This window comes from Ascaphus truei, chromosome 2 (genome assembly GCF_040206685.1).
Source record: "Ascaphus truei isolate aAscTru1 chromosome 2, aAscTru1.hap1, whole genome shotgun sequence".
NCBI classification, from domain to species: domain Eukaryota; kingdom Metazoa; phylum Chordata; class Amphibia; order Anura; family Ascaphidae; genus Ascaphus; species Ascaphus truei.
The window spans coordinates 462234503-462258610 of NC_134484.1; the positions used below are offsets into that span (position 1 = coordinate 462234503).

General features: G+C 41.1%; 1 protein-coding gene across 1 annotated transcript in view; it reads right to left on the reverse strand.

The window, feature by feature from the left end:
- PTH1R (parathyroid hormone 1 receptor) overlaps positions 1-24108 on the reverse strand; it is a 390306-nt gene that overhangs the window by 60777 nt on the left and 305421 nt on the right. The window contains exons 3-4 of the mRNA XM_075588076.1: positions 23009-23119; positions 16268-16386 (exon numbers count right to left, since the gene is read on the reverse strand). Of these exons, the coding sequence (XP_075444191.1) occupies positions 16268-16386; positions 23009-23119 (230 nt within the window). The remainder of the gene's footprint in view (positions 1-16267; positions 16387-23008; positions 23120-24108) is intronic.

Sequence of the window (24108 nt, forward strand, 5' to 3'; positions counted from 1 at the left end):
CATACTGTGTACTACATTGTGTAAACACCAACCAGAACACCAATACATAAAAGTTGAGACACTTGCTTTCTCCGGTCCTTATATGGCAACTGGAACTGTGCCTAGAACATGAAGGACGGAGGCATCGTATCACAATTATAAGGAATGTAACAAAAAGTGCAAAAGGGCAATCAAATTAGCAAAAAATGATAATGTAAAAAGGATTGCAATAGAAACTAAGATCAAACCTAAAAAGGTTCTTTAAGCACCTTAATAACAAAAAAAAATGAGAAAAGAAAATATAGGACCCTTTCAGTGTGAGATGGGAAGGCAGATTATTGGAGATAAGGAAAAAGTAGAGGTATTAAACAAATTCTTTGCCTCTGTGTTTACCAGGGAAGAATGAATTTCAATTGTAGTGCCACAGGAGTAAGCCACAACCTCCATATTAATGAACAATTGGTTAACTGAGGAAGACGTTCATAAGCGGCTTGAAAAAATTAAAGTAAACAAGGCACCTGGCCCCGATGGCATACATCCAAGAGTTCTCAAGGAGTTAAGTTCAGTAGTAGCCAAACCATTACATTTAATATTCAAGGACTCCATTTCCACAGGCTCAGTACCACAAGATTGGCGTAAAGCAGATGTGGTGCCTATATTTAAAAAGGGAGCTAGATCACAACCGGGGAATTACAGACCTGTAAGCCTGACTTCAATAGTGGGGAAACTACTTGAAGGTTTAATACGGGATAATATTCAGGAATACCTAATGGAAAACAAAATGATTATTAATAGTCAGCATGGATTTATGAGGGATAGATCATGCCAAACTAACCTTATTTGTTTGTTTGAGGAGGTAAGTAGGAATTTAGACCAGGGTAATGCAGTTGCTGTGGTATACTTAGATTTTGCAAAGGCTTTTGATACGGTTCCACACAAGAGGTTTGTGTACAAAATAAAGCAAATTGGACTCACTAACAATATATGCACCTGGGTTGAAAACTGGTTGAAGGATAGACAACAGACAACGTATAAATGGAACGTTTTCAGGTTGGGCTAAGGTCGTGAGTGGAGTACCTCAGGGATCGGTACTGAGACCCCTGCTTTTTAACTTGTTTATTAATGACCGTGAGGATGGCATTGAGAGCAAAGTCTCCATCTTTGCTGATGATACTAAATTGTGTAAGGTAGTCGAATCAGAGCATGATGTAATTTCTCTCCAGGAGGACTTGGTGAGACTGGAAACTTTGGCAGGTAAATTGCAGATGAGGTTTAATACAGATGTAGCCATGCATAATAATGACTGCGTACATCTTCCCTGTTGGCAGTAAGTCCTGGTAAGAACAGGCCTGCCAACAGTAGTTATGGAGGTTTTCCCTCACACCCTGGTGTGGTGCCCTGTGTAAGGAAGGGAGTGGCTGTATGCTCTGAGTCCCTGGATAGTGACATCAGAGATGCGCCTGCCCCCTGAGGTATAAAGGGCACAGCACTGTCAGTTAGTGTTGTGTTAGCCAGCAGTTGTGTGAAGCAGCTGGTAAAAATGTATGCTCCTGCATAAGGGATTGGAGGAATATTTTGTGACCCTAGTGCTGTAACTAGCGGTAGCAGAGTGACCAATCAAGTCTGTCTAAGCCACACTGTGTCCAGGGACCTGGCGCAGTGGGGATCTCCCTAGGAGAAAGGGAATCCCACTTCAATACGGGAGGTCGTACCTGGCAAAGGGACAGCACGGAGAGATGTGCGGCTAGAGCCGGCAGCTGCATGGGGCAGTCTGCTACATCCCAATCCACAATAAAGATGCCAAGTTCAAAGAAACCCCCACTGTGTGAGTGTGAGATTACTCAACAGTGGCAGTCACCACCGAGAAGGAGTTCCTCACCAGGACCATCTCCCTGCAGAAGCATAGATCCTGATGAGGTGGAGGCGCTGCACATAAAGTAAGTTGGACTTGTAACCACTACCTCAGATACCTGTCCTGCTGCCATCCTCTATAACACCAAGCGGGAGACTCAGGAGTCCTGTTACTTGCAGGTGCACCACCACACACGACCTTATAATGGGGACCGGTTAGACCACACGGGCCAATGTGAGATTGGGGGGGGTCAGACAAGGGGGGTCCAGCCGTTACACAGATAAATGTAAGGTTATGCATTTGGGAAGCAAGAATAAACAAGCAAATTACAAATTAAATGGGGATAAATTGGGGGAATCCTTGATGGAGAAGGATTTAGGAATGCTTGTAGACAACAGGCTTAGCAATAGTGCCCAAATAGCTGCAAAGGCAAACAATATATTATCTTGCATTAAACGGGCAATGGATGGAAGGGAAGTAAACATAATTATGCCCCTTTACAAAGCATTAGTAAGACCACACCTTGAATATGGAGTACAATTTTGGGCACCACTCCTTAGATAAGACATTATGGAACTAGAGAGAGTGCAGAGAAGAGCCACCAAATTAATAAAGGGGATGGACAATCTAACTTATGAGGAGAGGTTAGCTAAATTAGATTTATTTACATTAGAAAAGAGGCATCTAAGAGAGGATATGATAACTATATACAAATATATTCGTGGACAGTACAGGGAGATTTCAAAAGAACTATTCATCCCAAGGGAACAACAAATGACTCAGGGGCATCCCTTAAGGTTGGAGGAAAGGAGATTTTACCAGCAACAAAGGAAAGGGTTCTTTACAGTAAGAACAAAAACAGACCTCTCTGGCGCTGAGGCTCAAAAAACACGATGGAGCTAAGATGAAATAAGCTTGGATCTTTGCGATGATGTATACTTCAGGAAAAGGAGACAAAATCCATATACACTACCATAGTGCATTACCCAAAGTAAAGAACTGATAAAGCTAGGTATATATGGCAAAGGATAACAATTTAATAAAACAGTGTGAAAATAAAAAATAAATTATAAAATACACTTGTATGCACACACAGCGTGCTCACAACATAGCATTAAGAATGGTAATGACCTTGGTCACTTCCGTCATACCCTCCTCCGCCGTGGGAAAAAATTGGAAACCTACTCACATCAAGTGGCTAGGTCTCAAGCCTTAATGTGGACAATTACACAAGCATGAGGATCTTCTCCCGTCTGTGGATGGTGCCCTGGTCAGCTTCATGGCACCAACTCCTTCGAATTGGCTGCCACTCCGCCGCTCCCGATGACGTCACTCACTGGGCTCCCACTACGGTATCCTTGCTGTGCCACAATCCTACGTGTTTCTAGACTCTTAGTAACTGGTCTCTTCGTCAGGGATACCACGGCGGAGGAGGGTATGACGGAAGTGACCAAGGTCATTACCATTCTTAATGCTATGTTGTGAGCACGCTGTGTGTGCATACAAGTGTATTTTATAATTTATTTTTTATTTTCACACTGTTTTATTAAATTGTTATCCTTTGCCATATACCTGTATACCTAGCTTTATCAGTTCTTTACTTTGGGTAATGCACTATTGTCGTGTACATGGTTTTTGTCTCCTTTTCATGAGGTATACATCATCGCAAAGATCCAAGCTTATTTCATCTTAGCTCCATCGTGTTTTTTGAGCCTCAGCGCCAGAGGTCTGTTTTTGTTTGTATCTGTATACTGGACATAAGACACTGAGTCGGACTTTTTAGGCTGCTATTGGACATTATCACAGGACAATCACATGGGACATTAAGTTATTTTAGTCATTCTGGTTGGTGTGTTTGATTTATAATTGATTTTCATTCACATATTTTTAATTCACTATTTAGAGTGCTTTATTATTAGTAGATACTAGCGCTTTTGTGCACTAATTATTAATTTCTTTACAGTAAGGGCAGTTAAAATGTGGAATTAATTACCCATGGAGACTGTGATGGCAGATACAATAGTTTTGTTCAAAAAAAGGTTGGACATCTTTTTAGATAGGAAAGGTATACAGGGATATACCAAATAAGTATACATGGGAAGGATGTTCATCCAGGGAATAATCCAATTGCCAATTCTTGGAGTCAGGAAGGAATTTATTTTTCCCCTTATGAGATTTCATTGGATGATATGACACTGGGGTTTTTTTGTTTGCCTTCCTCTAGATCAATAAGGAAGTATAGATATAGGATAAAGTATCTGTTGTCTAAATTTAGCATAGGTTGAACTTGATGGACGTATATCTTTTTTCAACCTCATCTACTATGTAACTATGAAGCAGGTTCATAGATGATTTACAAAACATTTTCAGTATAACTTTTGAACTAGTTACTCTCATTATGGAACACTTTGTGGTCTTCAAAGATTCTGTAAAGTAAGAGCTGCCGTACCAAAGATATGTATGCTACTCTAATAAAAGTATTACAAGTATTCATATTTGTGGTTGACTATGGACTATATGTGAAACGTTTACGGTAGCACAATATCTCAAACGATATAGTACTCAAAATGATCTGCAGCAATTGTGTAATTCTACACAAGATATAGTAATAGATATGATAGTATGATATACTTTATTCTTAAAGCGATGGCAGTCAAAGTAAGCCAAAACTATAAATCCTGAATGTAACTTGATCACCTTGACTTATGCAACAAAACCCATACGATTCAAGTACACAATGTGGTATTGTACTTACTAGGAGGATACTGTTATGAATAATATATGTGGCTGCTACAAAAAGGGGTTAAAGAAGAATAGAATATTATGTGAAATCCTCTTGAAGCCGACAGTGGGATGAATAATTGAAAATATAATAGGAGTCAGCATCTGTAATTATGACCATGCACTAATCATTTTGGGTCTTTGTTCTTTAGGTAAAAAAAAAAAACCATTAAGCAATTGTATAGTGATAGAATGAACTGCTGTATGGTGCAATATTTGATACAAAACATGAACTGTTTAAACATTGTCAGAAATACTCATTTACTAATGGCACAGTAGGTAGGTTAAACATGGAAGCAACTGTGCGTTTTGACTAACCTAAATTATAGTTTATGTAAAAAAAATAGCCTTAGTGAAGCTGAATGTATGGGTCATCATTATACTGTGCAATATTCTCATTGACAAAGCAGTGAAAGAAAATGAAACCTATACGAAATATATTCAAGATATAGACCCTAAGTGCTCTTTTACTAAATGTGACAGCCGTTCTAGGATGTTACAGCACTTACCGTGTTGGTAGCTAGCAACTGACATTAGCTACCACATCTGCCTAGAGGACTTAAAGCTGCAGTTCAAGCTGCCGTTTAATAAAAATTATTTTTTTCCCCATTCAATATGTGCATCAATACAGTCTGCACACTGACAAGTGATTAGCTAAGCTGCAGATCGATCTGTTCTCCTGTAATCGATCGCTTTGCTGGGGGTTATTTAATTCAGTTATTGCTGCAAAACAGTACCTATGATGCAAAGTTCTGTGTGGAAGATCATGTGACCAGGCAGTTACTAGATACAATTGGTGCCCTGCTAGAGAGAGGGGAGGGCTCAAGAGCCAGAGCCTGTCTCAGAAGCAGAAGGGGGTGTGACTTTGTAAATGGTTTCTATAGAAACCAAAATGCTTGCTACATTAGAATACATTAAAAATGTCTTAATTTTTTTTTAAAATGCTACATGTATTTTCTCATAGCAGAGAACTGATTTATTTAAAAAAAAAAAAACACACACGTACTGTAGCATACTGTATTACTTGAACTGCAGTTTTAAACTTGACATTTTGGCATAGACCTAGGACCAGATCCACAAAGTTTTCTTAAGCTAATTCACATGACATTAACCTTACTTAATGTCTTCTTAAGACTAATGGGATATCTTCAAAGGACAATAACATAATGTTAAGACATTTTTCCCTGTAGATAGGAAATGAGGCATTAAATGAGGCATTAACATAACATCGAACAGCCACAAAAGTCTGTAAAGGTTAATGAAAGGGACTTAAACTTGGTGCTACTCACATCCAGACCACGGAATAGGGGCTATTGCAGTGTCTGGATGGGTGTAACTCCACAACATCCTTTAACCAACATAAAGTACCGTAGCATTATTTCCCAGCATTATTTTTCTCTACTGTTCTTTTTCTCTTCACTTTAGCAAAATCCCTATTTCAAGGTTTCGATTAAACTAGAGTAAGCTAGCGTCACGTTATTGGAAGATAATGCAACATTATGCTACAATAATGTGACATTAAGCCTGTGTACATGAGGTTTAGTATGTCCATTACATTTGCATATAATCAGCTTTGAGGATAATATGTTAACTACAGGAACATAACTTCTGTTCCTTTTTTAGGTAACGTAACATTATAAATCCCGACTTAACGGTGCTTTGTGGGATAAAAAGACTTGAGCAGTGTTGCAAGAACCTAAGATTAGGATTGCAGACAAAAAGACTACTGGGCCCATTAACAAAATAAAAACTTTCTACAATTTACCTTGATATAAAACTGACATTTTCTAAAGTGGACTGACAAGCTGTGAGTGGGGATATATAATGTAACGTTTTAGAGACTTTCCTTAACACCTTCTTAAGTCGCTTCCTGCACTCTCTCTATGGTCATGTGCTTTGACGGTAAACTATCGTAACAAAGTACAGTATGTGCATTACATGAAAGAACAAGATTCAGCTTTGGGAGAATATTCACTTTTGCTTTGCTATAGTTTGTTATAACACATAACAGCAACTCTTTGAGGGTTCCTATTTTATTCGTGCTACAGTAAACTCACCAAGCCCTTTTAATGTCTGCTTGCTACAGCATAACAAAAATAAATTAGCATCCAGATGTAGAGGTGATTTTGGGCATAGCAGGTGCGGTTTCTGCCTGTGAATGATGTGTGAGGACAGTTGTTTTTAATCTGATCCACCGTGTAGTTCTCGGTTTCTAACTATGGCTCAGCAGAAAACCATGATTGGAAACGGCAGGCAACTAAACCCCTAACAAACCAGAAAGTAAGTCACTGGAATGGGCTTGTCACTATTTTTAAATTCAGCAATGCTTTACTGCTCCAGGACTTGCTTTTGAAGTTCAGGACTTGGAGAGGCTTAAACTAGACGGGAGGTGTGACATGTAAGCACATAAATGGAAGAAATGCAGAAGCGACATTATACACGTGAAGACTCCTCGTGTGGTATGTGGAACTTTTTTGGGGGGAGGGAGGGTAATTAACGTTAGCGAAAATATTTGATTCCAGTTCCACAAATATCTGGGTATACACAATATTGATGTGGTCTTCTGCACAGCGAGTTTATTTAGGCTTCAGAGAGTGCAAAGCTGGTGCGGGTACCCGAGGGTTATCTTTCAGCAGCAAAGCATCAGAGGGACAGAAGGGCAATAAAACGAAATCACAGGAGCAGAATCGGGGCAATAAATCCGGGATATAGTGTTTGAACCACAATGAGGAGCAAATACTTTCTGTAATCTTTTTATGAGCATGGTCACATAAAAGAATATGTGATTTATTTGATCTCCTGGGGTAGGTCCAATAAATGTCCTGGTGAGCCCTATTCAGTGAAACATTGTGGCAGTACGTAAACTTTCTACATCAACACTGAGGGACAAATGCAAAGTGTTACCCTAAAGTAATGCAAGCAAATTATCAGCTAGGTGGGGATGTTGTTATAGTAAATGCAGAGGGAATGAGCTTTCTTTATTATAGTAAATGCCAAATCCAAAGGAGTGTCTCTATATCAGTCATGCATTAAACACACCAAATTCAATAAGTACACGGAGAGGGTTGCCAGGTGGCTTCTCCAAAAATACTGGACACAACAGTGAAAGTTGCGACACGCTCGAGACACACACAGGCCCCTCTAATGTCTCGCTGTTTCCTCCACTCTGGCCCCACCACCAGGCTTCTGACTCCTCCTCCTGATTGGCTGCATTACCAGGTGCAGCCAATCACGATGGGGCGAGATGCCCAGCCCCCTAGCAATAGTCCTGCTCGGGGAAATCCCGCGGTCTCCCAAGCCGGTCAGGTCACTATGTCCAGAGAGGTAATACTGGTATACACATACATGTCCAGAGAAGTAATATCGGTATACACATACATGTCCAGTATTACCTCTAATTTTTTACTGGACAGAGTGTCCAAATACAGGACAGTCTGATTCAATACTGGACACCTGGCATTTGTATACACATATAATGTAATATCAATACGGAGAAATGTTCTAAAACAGGGGTGGGCAACTCCAGTCATCAAGGGCCACCAACAGGTGAGGTTTCCAGGATATCCCTTGCTTCAGCACAGGTGGCTCAATTAATGGCACTGATTGAGTCACCTGTGCTGAAGCAGGGATATCTTGAAAACCTGACCTGTTGGTGGCCCTTGACGTATGTATTGGCAAACTTCTCATCTTTTTACAGTCTTTCAAAATCTCTCTGTAACAGGCCCTGTCTAAAATGGGTTTCAATTGAAAGGAGGCATGGAACTGGTTATAACCAGTTAATTGCAGATAGAGACAATGAACCAGTCTCCACCTGGCTCATTAGAGAGGTAGAAAAGCTGCCTGCTTGAACTGCAGGGAAGATCTTTTGAGCACAGAGGGACTGTCTTGCCAGGAAAAGACTCACAGAAGCATTGTCAAGTACAGAAGGAGTGTGCGGCTAGAAAGAAACCAGGAACCAGAGCTCAATTCCAGGGCACAGATGACCCTGGACCCCACCAGAGGGTGGCGCCCCCAAAACAGACACCAACCCAGACCCAGAGACTGACATAATGGGCCCCCTGCTTACAAGTACCTCTTTAGACTTTGGGGTCATAAATTGGAAAGAGGCGTATCCTGCAGATAGGGACAGGGAAAGTGAATTAGCCCATACAAAAGGATAGGATGTTTGTGTGTATGCATAAAGCTACGGGCTGAATAAAAGCCATGGCTTAATTTCCCCAAATCTGTCTCCCTGGTTGTAGCTCTGAACATGTCTCTTACACACTCATTTTTATTTATTTTTTAAGTATGTCCTACAATCAAATAGGTAATGTGTTGCATGGTGTTATAATTATTTATTACTTTCTTTACAAAGTAACCGAATTGACACTCAAGAGTGTACTGTGTCTGTTTCCGACGTGCTTCCATTTTTCTATGTTAGGCTGGATTAAATAGTGTTATTTCGAGAATCGACATGGTCATCTGTTATGTCTAGAATTGTGTTTAATCTGTGAGCATAATTTACTGATTGATTAATTGCATAATTATTGTAGTAAGTCCTATTTACTCCCCCTTAGTAATATTTATACTCTTGCAATTCTGCCTTTGCAGTAGAACCTCTTACACTCTAAAATAATACAGTGATGTACTGTATAACATATCATACACTGGTATCAGCCATGATGGCGTCAGTTTCACAACTTCTCTTTTACATGTATTGTATCCAGTATAATAAATCCCATTGCATCTTAAATATGGACATATAAATACATATTAACAACATATCACATGAGAGTCTCTAAATAAATGACTGTGTAAATGTTTTCCTAAGGAATATTGGAGTCTGAAAAATACTTGGCCAATGTAACCGTTCTTTTTGCATCAATAGATTATACGAGATAAAAAAAAGAGGTATTACTAATATCTTAAATATACTCCTCACATACTGTATGAACCAAGGTCTCTTGCACTATACTCATAAATGTATTAAATGTATATAAAATGATATAAAAATTATTCTGTACTATGTCCTCCAGGGTGAACAATATGGCGGTTTAAAGTTTATCCAGCGCAGCTTCCTATTGGCTCGCCGTGTGAACTTTGAACTTGCATGAAGAACCGGGGCACTTTTACCATTCTATACGATATGCTCAAAATGGCCGCTGTTTATCTCTATGTAATGGTCGCCCCTTCAACTATCCCTAATCTTAGGTAAATTATTATTTGAAGTAGACACAACTAAAGATGGGTAAACGTACAGAAATTCCATAAGAGCATTATTTTTCCCAATTTTTAGAAAACGTTAAAATCATTAAAAGTTTGACACAGTAAAATCCATCAAGATTATGCAATTTCGCCAAATAATTAACTTTAAAAAAATTGGGGATTTTTTTTAAGTGACAAAGTTTCTAAAACCCCTTAATTATAGGGGTATATACTATAGTTTATTAGCAACAAAAATTTAAGAAATTTTGCTACTTTGAACTGTTTCAAATAAAAATTTTATTGTCTTTTTCCAATACATACAGTATGTACCTTTTGGGTAGGCACGCAAATGTACACACTGCCACTCACCAGGTTCCTATTTTTGCACATCTATGAATATAACACCATGGAAACTAAGTGCTTCTATGAAATTGGATTATCATGTACTCGAGTGAAAATAACAGCAAGGTTGTTTACGCACACACACTTTTTGGAAAGTTGACATGCACCATTTACAGGGAAAGCCTCTTTATTCTTCATTCCAAGTGTATACAGTACCTTAGAAGTGAGAAAGATATGGATGAGGCTTGTTCAAACTCGCATGGTTAAATAGCATGTTATGGACATTAATAAAATATGATGACCCCCTGAACTACAATGTTACGCTGCCCTTGAAAATGTAACCATTTGGTAGCTGGGGAATAAAAGGAATTTGTTTTTGTTACTTGCATTGCTCGGATCTCTGCTTTCGGATGAGAAATTTACAACCTCCAAAATTCAGAATAGAAATGCCCAATAAATTATTTTTTTTCCCCAGACTGCTAGAAATGCATCTTATGTTTTTCATAGGAAAACTCAGGCTAAGCTGTCACACTGTATCTAAACTGCTATAAAACATAGTGGAACAGTAATTTAGAAAGCTTCTGTTTTTAGTCATTTTTTATTGGTCCCCGGACAGACCAAAAACAACTTCCCTTTTATTATGGAAACTTGAAGACACGTGAATGGTTTTTGTGCAATTAGCAGTGCTGGAATGCTTATAAATTAGGCAACTAAAATCACAGCATGGTTGTCACGTATGCCACACCTGTGAGCATGTGACTTGTATATGTGTCAAGGGTTAATGCAACCAGCTACCCAGCTGATGCATTCTTCAGCGCACAATGCCCTTCAAATGAATAATATCTACCCTCAATCCATCTCATTTGTCACGAAGGGCATACCTGTGAGCATTTGACATATACTGTATGTTACAAGGGTTAATACACACAGCTAACTAGCTGACTCACCTTTCACCTATGCAAGGTACATAAAATAAGTCATATCTACCCTCAATCCATCACAATACAGATCTTAACTCCGCTGCCCCACAGCAAGGGGTTATTAAAAGGAACTTACAGAGCCTTTGGTCTCTGTTTACTATGAAAACTATGCACTTAACACATACAAATCTGTGGTAGCAAAATGTGTCCGAAAATGTAAATTACTCTCTATGTTTAGATTCCATATACAAAATGTACAGTGCTTAGGTTATAGAAAAATATTGCAAGAACATATACTGTAGTATAAAATGCAATCCGTTTCTTAAAATAAAAGAATCGAACTTACGTTATTGTATAACATTGATCGGATCTTTTCCCAAAGGGTCTTGAGTGGAAATTGAGATTTCACATGTTCCAGTAAGGACACTCCCTTAGTTGAAATCTAATTCATAATCCCAGATGCAGGGTTTATATTCTAAAACCTTTTTCATTGAAACACACTGAAAACCCAACTTCTCGGTGTGTCCTTACCCACCCCTTTCATCAATCAGCCCATTACAGTTTTATGACTGAAGGGAAACTAACCTTTCTTTTACATTTTAAACTTTGCCTCAATATATAAAAGTCTTCATAACTTTGTTTCTTTAATACTTAGGCAGACTCCATCTGCACTGTTGCATCTGTGTATGTAATATACGAGCCTGGATATGAAACATAACACCTTAACTTCTACTTTTGCATGAGAACAGATATCAGAGATTAGATTAGCACCCTGTAATTCTTGGTATAATTTGATTCGTGTTATTGCAACTCTTACAAAGATTCATCTATAATTCTCGTGAACCGCTGTCAGACTCATAATATTGCACATTTAGTAAACTTACACACTTTTTGGAATACCTTCTTTGCCACACACCCTACTATTGGCAGATCCCCTTCTGGAATTTCTTTCAAGATACAAAAAAAGCGGTATCTCCTTTATTTCTGCTGTCAGAAAGGTTTTGCGATGCCAGATTTCCTGACACCCAGGTGTTGACCCGAGATAACCTCAGGCCTACAAAACACATTAAACTAGGCATAGTCCGTGGTGTGACCGACTATAAAAACAATTCTTGTATTTTTAAGACAATTTGAAACTTAACAGTTACCTCCGGTGTTCCAGATTGATTAAAATACATCAAACTTTCTAACCCCCCCCCCCTCAGGTCTCTCTCTCTCTATTCCCAGTTTGTATCTCTCCCTCCCCCCAGTGTGTCCCTCTCTCTCCCCACACTGTGTCTCTATACTTCTCCCATAGTGTCTCTCCATCACTTCCTCCCAAGTGCATCTCCCCCTCCCCCAGTCTATTTCTCTCCAATGTCTCTCACCCTCATTCACCATGTCTCTCTCTCTCCCCATGTATCTCTCTCCCCCATTGTTCTCTCCCCCCTTCCACAATATGTGTGTCTCTCCCCCCATTGGACAAAACCCACACACAGTGTCTATCTCCCACCCAGTTTCTCTATCCCCCCAGTCTCTCTCTCTCTCCTTCTCTCCCAGTCTCTCTCTCCTTTTCCCCAATTGTTTCCCCTCTGTGTCTCTCTCTTCTCCCCCCATGTCTCCCCCAGTTTCTCTCTCTCCGTCTCTCTCAGTGTCTCCCCCAGTCTCTCTCTCTCCAGTAGCTTGGGCCTAAATTACTTAGCAGTACTAAGGTACTACACTATTTTGAAAATAGCCATTCATGTTCTTATTTAACTACTTACAGTATGTAACTTTTGTTAAGAAAAGTGGTTCCCAACTTTTATTACACTGTGCACCCCCTGCTATACAATATTTCTTACACGACCCCCTAATTAATAAATCTTATTGTCGACTCATCAGACTACCGCTAACAATCCTGTTTGATCGATCCCATGCTGAGTCCTGAGCTCATGGGGAGAACCTAGGCTTAATAAAACCACAAACTGCCCTTCAGTGTGTGGAGACAGTATGGATGGTATAGCCATTTTTGTGCGTGACCTCACACCCCTCTATATCTTGCCACAGTGGATTCAAAGCCTTGTGGATTAGAGACTTTATACACTCCTGCTTTAATTGATAAGCTATACCATCTATGCTTGGGTGAAGTTTAGGATCCTACATCCGATAGCAGGGGTGGGCAACCTATTTTTCAATGTAGCCACAGGTGTGGCGAATTAGAAGTGAAAATAGCCACAACATGTAAAAATTGAGGTATTATGTTGAGCATGCGAAAATTTTAAACCACACTCTTTGAACAAGTTTATAAATTCTCCCACCGCAACCCCCTCATCCTCTCACCCCCCTCTTCATCCTCCTGTCACACCACCACCACCACTACCTCCTCATCATCATCACCTCACCCCCTCATTACCATCTCATTTAACCCCCCATCATCATCATCTCCCCCCAGCACCCTAGATCTCCCCCAGTCCCTTTCAGCAGTCCCCCTCATCATCAAGCACCCCCCCCATCCTATGCGTAGGGCACATAGGAGGGTGCATAACGTGCGGAGCATAGGGCAGGGGAACTGTGGCAGTGGGAGGGGGTAACCCCGCAGAAGCAGTGGGGGCAGGGTGGATGCCGGTGTAGGCAGGCTTGGTGCAGCTGTGATGGAGGGGGGTGGTCTGGGCAGCATGGGAGGGGATGCTGAGGGCAGCATGGGAGGGGATGATGAGGGCAGTGTGAGAGGGGAGGGTCAGGGCAGCGCGAGAGGGGAGGGTCAGGGCAGCGCGAGAGGAGAGGGTCAGGGCAGCACGAGAGGGGAGGGTCAGGGCAGCACAAGAGGGGAGGGTCAGGGCAGCGCGAGAGGGGAGGGTCAGGGCAGCGTGAAAGTGGAGGGTCAGGGCATTCTGGAAGGATCTGGGCAGCCTGAGAGGGGGTGATCTGGGAGCATGAAGGCAGCATGAGTGGGGATCTGGGCAGCAGGAGAGGACATGTTCAGCAAGGGCTGAATGTAAAAACCCTTTGAGATCCAGTTATGAGTATTGTCAGGCTGATGCAGTTGCAGAGTATGGGATAAACAGTGGACAGCCAGGATAGGGAGGGTAGGTATTCCCTGATAGAATGGAGGTTAGTAACTCTGCAGCAGCACAGTGCTGGTAGTATACTTGCCTCAGACTCTCCTTAGGTACCTAGAGGTCAGACAGGTAGGGGGGGGGGGGGAGTATCTCTCAGCTCTCCCTGCACTAGTAGCTGGCCGTCCAGGAAAGGAGACGCGCCGGTAGGGGATTTCCCCTGCAAACAGCTGAGTGTGAGCAGGGAGAAGACCGGGTAGGGGGATTTCCCCACCTAACAGCTGAGTGCGAGCAGGGAGAAGACCGGGTAGGGAATTTCCCTCCTTACAACTGAGTGCGAGCAGGGTAGGGAATTTCCCCTCCTAACAGCTGAGTGCTGCACTGGTAGCTGGCTATCAGAGCACAGAGAAGCGCCGGGCTCGGGGTTCCCCTAATAACAGCTGAGTGCTTGTGTGGCGGATCGCCAAACTGTCCGCATAGTCATGAGTGACGTCAGCGGACTGCCCTCACCACCCGGAGGTTTACTAGGTAGCAGGAAAGGGGAGAGGGGGAGGGAGGAGGCTCCATTCGCCACAGTTTCACTGCCAATTCGCTACAAATGGCGAATGGCGACAGGGTTGCACACCCTGGTCCTATAGGTTGAACTTGATGGACCTACATCTTTTTTCAACCTCATCTACTATGTAACTTTGTAACTATGTATTAAGTGTGCAGTCCCCAAATAGGCTCAGGTACCCACTATACTGCTTGGGATACACCATTAAATGGGGGAGAGGGGATTAACCCCTTGGAGACATCTCACTAGCCCTGAGGGCAGGGGTGGGGAACTACAGTCCTCAAGGACGACCAACAGGTCAGGTTTTAAGGATATCCCTGCTTCAGCACAGGTGGCTCAGTCAAATTATTGAAGTTGTCCACACCTTCCATAGGGGGTCGCGAACCCCCTGTTGGGAGCCACTGGTTTAGAAGATTCCTTAGCCATTCTAGTTTTAACCATTCTGCAGTTTGGATCTGTTCTATCCCCATAGAGATTGAAATAACAGCAAGTCGCTATTTGTTGCCATTACAAAATAATACAACAGATCATTTGTGTAAAAATGTTCCCATGGTGAGAAGAAGGTGGTAATGACTGCAGAGATCAGTAGCATATGTGCAGTACCATGATAGTACATACATCTACATCCAGTAAGGACCTCAGAGCAAAGGGAATAATACACCACACCAAGAAGATCCCAAACCTCTAGGGTAGCAAGCATGTCTGTAGTTAAATAGATTCACGTGTATTGAAATATTTATTGGTTCATTCCTAAATCATGGTCTGAATCAGGTTACTTAGTATATGCTAGGAAAAGTCACTGAATAAAAAAACAGATTTTAATGGATAATCATACATTCATGTCATTAACAGAGCTTGAATGGGCATCCTATAGCATAGCACTACTTGGGAAAAATTGGCCTAAATGTGCCAATTTAGTGAACATGGATCCAAATCTACATAAAATAATTGAAGTTTAGCATAATTCCTATAGTTCACGATTTATATTATTATTAGCTGTATCCAGCATAACGCTGATCTATCAGATCTTAAAGGTTATTATTGAAACATTCATTTATTTAATAGTATCCACATTTTGCTGTAGCAAAGCCCGATGTTGCTTAACTTCAGTGATCGGACGAGCACAGTCTTTTTTTAACTTATATTTTTTCATCAAAGATTTCTCAAACTCAGACACGGTACTTATTCCAAGAATCGGACTGATTCCATCAGAATTGAGATTTTTTGGAATAAGTACCGGGTCTGAGTTTGCTGTACCGATCACTTGTGCTTTGATTGTTTGTGTTAGTATTCAAGTAACAGTAAGCATTAGAAAGTCCATTAGAAAGTCCTCTCAATGGCATTAGGTTTCAGTTCATGGGGAGGCATTCCTGTTGCACAATAGTATCCACGCTTAGCTGTAGCGATCAGTATGATGATAATATAATATATGTGTGTTTCTGTATTTGAGTAACAATAAGACTTGTAGCATTACATAGTCCTTTCAATGGCATTAGGGTTCTAATGAGCATGATAACAGGCTCCTACTTTAAGTTTCAGTTCACGAGGAGGCATTCCGGTATTTACAGACATCCTTAGTCTTTTATATACATTACACAGATTATTGCTATAATTATTGTGATTCAATAGATATCCATACCCTTTCCCTGGTCTCATTGGTGAAGAACTTTGCACACTCGCTGTAGTTTGCCCAGGTACGATTGTTACCTGGAACCAACTCCCAGCTTCCATTCATGTCACACCGTCGATATGCATGGCCTGCCAAGGAAGCAAATTACAAGTGTTAATCATGCTGTCCAAGTTATTTCTTTACTACACACTATTGACTATTGACAAATTTGCGAAACTTGGAAAATGTGTGATTTACAGATGAAGCGGCCATGATTCGAACAAATCTCGAAATGGAATTTCGAGATATGCCTGTGATCCTCACGAGTTGTGCCGCACCAGACTAATGGCCCATTGGAGTAACACAGCAGGGGCCCCTGCTGTGTGAGTCTGACCGGGGTCTACCTGCCTGTAATAGACACGCAGTAAGAGATAAGCTTAATCAGTCACTCTAACTGCGCGCCTCTCACAGGCGATTGCGGGGGTTTTATTCAAATTCTAACATTACAGTAATGTAGCAGGGGATCTCCGGAGCTGAACCGCATTGATTTCAGGTCCGGAGACAACCTACTTCACAAAATACAGGTCCCGTTATGGGGTGCCGGTATCCCCATGTTAAAATCCTGTGGGTCACGTGACCGTGGGTTTCAAACAAAGCAGAGGGCTACCGGCACCCCATAAAGGGGCCTGTATCTCAGAAAGCAGGGAGTCCCCGGACATGAAACCAATGCGGTTCTGCTCCGCTGCTCATCTACACTAGGAATGCAATTTAAATGTAACAATATTTATTAAGGACCAACCCCCGTGCCCCCCCATAAAAACAAGATTTATTATTTTACATATAGGATTAATAACCCAGGCCGGCGGGGGTCCCCGGTGGTCCCAACGGGTGTCCACAGGCCCCACAGTGCACCCCGAGAGATACCCACGGGTGTCTGGGGGCCTCCGGGTGGTCCCCGCTAGGTGCTGTGGGCCTCCAGGTAGCCCCCATGTGTCCCTGCAGGCCCAATGGGGTCCCTGGGTCATCCCCACAGGTGTCTGGGGCCCTCAGGTGGTACCCACTGGTGTCTAGGGCCCTTGGGTGGTCACTGCTGTGGGGCCCCTGTTTTATCCCAGCAGGTGTCCCCCGTGGGTCCTCAGGTGGTACCCGTGGGCATCCGGGGGTCTTTGGGTGGTTCCCACGGGGGTCTGGGGGCACTCGGATGGTTCCCACAGGTGTCTGGCTCCCTCGAGTGATCCCTGTGGGGTCCCCGGTTCTTCCCCGCAGGTGTCCCCCATGGGTCCTCAGGTGGTCTCCATGGGTACCCGCTGCCTGCGGTACCAATCCTGTATGTAAAAAAATAAAACATGTCCTACATTTAAATAAATACACCACCCTCCCCCACACTAAACACATACAGTACAGTAATGGCCATAATAACTATTATCCAGATATGGATAATAGATTATTTGCCCATTATTAAACACAATATTAGCCAATATAATTCAAGGAAATAGATACAGTTCTACTTACCCCTGCAATATGAAGGGCGTCCTCATCAGCATACCGCAAGGTCCCTGTCCTCCATTGCCAGAAAGCATATATAATAAATACATTCTAATATGCCCTAGCCCCTTAATCACCTTAGCGGTTAATAACCGCTACAGTAATTAAGGGGTTCACCCTCCCTGCACCGCTACCAACCCGGGAGGCCTAACCACCCTTACCTAAAGGTAAGTAAAATATTGAATGAATGGAAATGTATTTTTTTTACAGGTTTTGCGATTGGATTTGTATTTTTTTTTTCTTTGCACATTGGCTGATAATGTATTAATCTGTACCACTTTAGGGTACAGATCAATATATCATTAGGCATATGTTTTAATTTATTGCTTTGTATTGCGTGTGATTTTTTTCTATGTGTGTTTATTCTGTGGATGTAATTGTTTGTCATTTTGCTGCTTTATTTTAAAAAAAATTGGCGATTGATTTTCGTTTATAATTAATGATGTCTTGTGTTGGGTAATGCTTTTAATGGTTGTGTTGCCGATATTTTGTAATAATTAATGTCTTGTTGGTTAGTGTTACAATTAATTTAATTCCTTGTTGTGTTATTAATTAATTGCTTGATTGGTTAATGGTTTAATTAATTTCTTGTTGAGCTGGTTAGTGGTTTTATTAATTACATTTGCTGGCTACTGTTTTTATTTAGTGAATTGGGGTGTTTCGGTGTTTTTGAATGTTTATTGTGTGTTTTGTGCATTCATGTGTTGTGATTACTGTAGGTGCCCATTGTGTGCTATAGTGGCTTATCAAGCCCATATTATTAAATAGGTATGATGTACCACTATACTACTCAATGGGCACAGGGTGGGTATAGTGGGTCTGGGGCGGGTGGTTAGGCCTCCCGGGTGGGTAGCAGTGCAGGGTGGGTTAACCCCTTAATTACTGTAGTGGTTATTAACCGCTACGGTGATTAAGGGGCTAGAGGACATTAGAATGTATTTATTACTCTATGTATGCTTTCTGGCAATGGAGAACAGGGACCTTGTAGCATCCTGATGAGGACGCCCTTCATATTGCAGGGATAAGTAGAACTGTATTTATTTACTTGATTTATATTGGCTAATGTTGTGTTTAATAATGGCAAATAATCTATTATCCATATCTGGTTAATAGTTATTTTGCCCATTATTGTACTGTATGTGTTTGGTGGGGGGGGGAGGTGTATTTATTTAAATGTAGGACATGTTTTATTTTTTTACATACAAGATTGGTACCACAGGCAGAGGGGACCCATGGAGACCACCTGAGGACCCCCGGACGCCCATGGGTGCCAACCGAGGACACCCGGATGCCCACGGGTACCATCTGAGGACCCACGGGGGACACCTGAAGCAGGGATATCCTGAAAACCTGACCTGGTGGTGGCCCTTGAGGACTGAAGTTGCACACCCCTGTTATAAGGGGAACATGTATTAAGTGTCGGAATGGGTTATTGCGCATCTTCCGGCGTTAACTTCCACTCTATTCAATGGCAGTTGACACTGAAAAGGGCACAATTCATTAAGTCCTGATACTGCTGATCGCAGTAAAGCTGCTATTGACTTAAATGACAAAACATTATCAGTGTAATCAGCTTCCTTAGAAAGATTCAATCCCCCTTCAAGTAACAATTTAAAGTGACCCCCTTTTTTTTAAAGTACTGTAACTCTCCTTTTATTTGCAGGATAGGAACCACATACAAATAAGCTCCGGCGACGCTCCCAGGTCCAGGGGTGTTACCCATTAAGTTACCAGTATCAATTCCTGGTTTCTGAAGGGGTTTTAAATGGCCATCCAATAGAAAGCTGCAATGTAGTAATGTTGCGGCTTCCTATTGGCACATGATGTGGGACATTTGAACAGCCATTTTGTTTCCCCATGGAGGGTCCGAGACACTGGTAACCACATGGGTAAGTATCTCAAGAACTAGATGGTCCTAGAGCTAAATGAACACAATTCAGCTCCAAAAGACCCCCCTTGTTTCCCATTCTGCTTTAACCTAATTTCTTCTTCTTCACAAAGAACATATTTTCTTCTTCACCCAAGCTGCTGAATTCCAGCATCTCAGCTACTTATCAGTCAAGCAGCGACATTTAACTCTCAATTCATTTTCATTGAATACATTGGTTAAAAAGGTTTAACCTTTGAAAAATGACTTGTATAAAACATCCTTTCATTGTTAATGTTACTTTTTAACAAAAACATTTTATGCCGTCTAGAATAGTGGTTTCCAACCTTTTAGAAGTGAGACTTCTTTGCTGGCACCTACTAAATTCTCATAGGAGAAAACTCCTTCATGGAGCCGAAAATGTGTAACGGAAGTGGCCACCGCTCGCGCATGTGCAGAAGCAGGCAGTGTGGTTCGCGCATGTGCAGAAACAGGCAACGCCGTTCGCGCATGCGCAGAAGCATGCAGCACAGTTCACGCATGTACAGAAGAAGGCAATGCCGCTCGCGCATGTCCAGGAGCGGCCAACTCTGCCTGCGCATGCGCAGAAGCGGCCAGCACCATCCGCTCATGCGCAGAGAAGTTTCACTTACAAAGTCCGTGCTCTGCACACACTCCATCTTTTTTTTTTCTTAAGGAACCAAAAGTGAAATTTTGAGGGACCCCAAACCTCTCTAATAGCAAATCTGTGATCAGATGCATTGTACAGAAAATTATTCTGTATTTGATGCAATTTTTAAATGACCAGAAAATTGCAGGGAACCCTTTAGGGATGCCTGGGGAACCCAAGGGTTCCTAGGAACCCTAGTTGAAAAACACTGGGCTAGAGATTTTCTTCACTTTCTTACAGTACCTCTAGGACTGAGATTTTAATTATTTTATTTATAAAAATATTTGTTTCAGGAAGTAATGCATTGAGAGTTACCACTCGTTTTCAAGCATATCTTGAGCACAGAGTTATGATGACAATACATGGTTATATTAAATTAACCGGGTTATACATTATATTATAAGACATTGAGCGTGTATAAGAGAGAAATACTATTAATACAGTATGCCACATACATTACAGTAATTACATGGCAAATCAATATAACACAACTATTACTGCATTACGACCTCCTGTAAAAAAATGGGGATTATGCGAATTTTAGATTTGAAGAAGAAATTGTCGATAATAAAGGCTACTACATTTTATAATTGCCATAAATCTGTGTAATAGGTTCTCACTTGGTATTTTTACGAGTGGTATTATTAATTCTGAATAAATGGATTATGATTTTTCATGGTGAATTTTTTTAAATATATATATATATATATATATATGCTCAAAATTGGCGCACCTACAAATTGTATTCCCTAAGGCTGCGCTTATAGTGCCAGCGACCGCGACGACGCTTCAAAACAATTATATTGATGCCGTCCGGTGCGCTTATATTGGACACAACGGCACAACGGCGCAACGGCGCTACCAAAATCCTTGTAGTCATTAGAATTTGATTTTGCAGAGACGGTCTCCCCATGTGACTGCCTATAAGCCAATCACATAGCACCTCTGCCTTCCCCCTTGCTGACTTCACTCCCCTTATAGCCAGCGACGTCTCCAAACCTGATTTCAACTTTCGCAATGGCGACGGGTGACGTCATTGGTTGCCTCACCATTGCCGTCACTATAAGCGCGGCCTTAGAAGGCTGGTGTCAGGCTCGGTAAAAAAAAAACTGGTTATAGCATACTGCAACATCACAAGAGGTGGTCAAGTTACCAGCAGCAGAGAAAGCATAGAGTGAAACAATAATGATTTATTGCTCCATTAGACACTTAAATAGCCCCTTTAATTGTAAATAGAATCCTATGGGTTTTGTAAGATAAGGACACCTTCCACAAAAAGATACTGTAGGAACTCTTTGTTACTGTACGTTTAAGTAGAAAGTTGCAGGTTACAACTCTATGATTTGCTTTGTAGAAGTTACGAGTTGTGTAATTCTGTGCTGATTTATTTTTTGACAAAGTGCGGTTCTCTGTCCGTTCTTCCCCCCCCCCTCTTTTATGATGTTGAGATTAGCCCAATAAATTGATTTTATTTTTACATACGTTCCAGTCCTTATTTGAACACAGCAGTTCACAGCTTTTTTATTCCCCCACGGGATTCTACTTCCAGTATTCTACTTCAAGCAGAGAGCACACTATGTCTGGATATCCACCAGCATGGTGTTGAGTAACTGGAAATAATGACATATTTTGATGGATCTCAACTATACATTCTTTAAGTCTAACTCCATGAGCTGTTATCTTTAATGTACCGAAGGGGGTTCGGGATCGCTATTTTTTGGTGTTTTCGGGCACCCCTTTTGGGTGCAATAATTTAGATCCACCTCTGATCTGAGAGTTTTATTGACTCTACATGAACATAGTTCTTTATGTTTATCCAGGAAAAACAACTACAGTGCCATGATAAGTACAATTGTGACATGTTCTATTATATGTTCTATATGTGAATAAAGATTTTTGACACTATTTGTGTTTCCTGGTTTAATTTTTTTTGTTGCAAACATCATTAGTTACAGTATAAAAATAGTAAAATAGGATTGAATGGACATTTTTACCCCTATTTTAATGGCTGGAATAATGCATGAACAATCCTCGCTGACCAAGTGATACTTTTCTCAATTGCAAAATAAGTTACAGTATATTCAGCTGCTATGAGAAGGGAGAATGGTGAGTACAAATCTCCCGCCCGAGATTTAGGGCCTTACTGTACTTACTAAGTGATGCTACTCCACAAGAAACTGATACCAGAAGACACCTTACAGCCCACTCATTTTAATAGGCTACTGGTATAAGGTGTGTTCTATTAAGTAGCATTGTTTAGTAAATATGGGCCTTAACCTGTTGCCTTCTCTTTGGACATTTGCCTGGGCATTACAGGGACTTACACTCTAGTAGTCCTTATGATATTTGCTGGTTAAGGGCTAGTCGGGCCTTCTGCTGATGAATACTCTTTGTCTTCAGAACCATTAGACTGTAATCATGATCACGTGACCAGATTAAAATGTGTGTGACGGTCTGTTCCACGTTAACCTTGAGTGCTTAGAGATACGTTTTCCAAATCAGTCCTTTCACAACACATTGTCACAATAACACAGGCAATATTACATCTTCTGATACTGTAAATATCTGAATATGTTATTTAAATTACTAACAAATATATTAACAGATCACACAAATTGGGACCAAACTTAGATTTGTGATTGATTGAGATGTCCAGCAAAATCTTAATTCACCAATTTGCAGGCTTTACCTTTGTGGTTCAAATCGTAGATGTAGTCAGGGCAAGGTATGGATACCACCTTGCCTGGAATTCCTTCAGGCCAACAGACCACTCCATCCCACTCGGAGAGACAAAATTCATCTGCATGAAACACAACAGAATAATTACTTTCATTTCATTTATGGATTTGCTAACACCAAAATTTGTAGAGGAGAAAAATATATAACTGAAAGGGGATGATGTCTCCTAGGTGCAAAACTAAGGGCAAATCTATGATTTCTTTCTTTTGGCAAATCTTCTGAAGTTTTCTTGCACCACCACTGCCGTAATTTAGAAAATTGAAGATTGATACTTGTACATGTCACTCAAATAGTCTAATTACTTGTATCCAATCCTTATGGCATGCCCTTATTTCTTTAAAATGCAGCTCCATCTTGGAGTTTTTTTTTATAAATCTGAGTGATCGACAACTTTTTACCAACCTAAAAAAATATTTCAATATTATTTGTTTGTAAAACATAGAAAAGCAAAACTTGGAGGGAAGGTTGACGATATTTAGCTCCTCCCTTTAATTTGATGTCACTGTGTTTAGCACGACAATAATCAGGCAAAATCTCTACCCCTCTTATCCTGACTGGTAGGTAGAGATGGGCGCATCAGTCCAAATCCTTTTCGTGGATTTCCCCCCCAAAATCGGCTTTGCAGTGTAAATTCCACTAACGGATTTGGTCGGTTTTAATCCGTGCGGATTCATCAAAAAAACACAATTGGATACAATCCGTTAATGGATTTTTAGAATCCAATCTGCGGATTCAGCAATCCGTTGGCGGATTCTTAAAAATTCCGCCAACGGATTGCTAAATCCACGAATTGGATTCTACAAAGAAGTCAATGGATTGTGTCATCCGAGGAATATGTAGGTAATACTGTAATAATTAAAAAAAAATTAGCAAAACGCGAGTCGCCCATTTTGAGATTAATCCACTGACCAAAGGAACTGGACGAACTGCTACGGATCCAAATCCGCCCACTGCTTGGGATGTACGAAACTATCCAAAATGCATTTGCGAAATTGTAAGTGTTTTTCTTCCACTCCTCAATTTTGGTTTCCTGCAAAACGTTTCACCAAA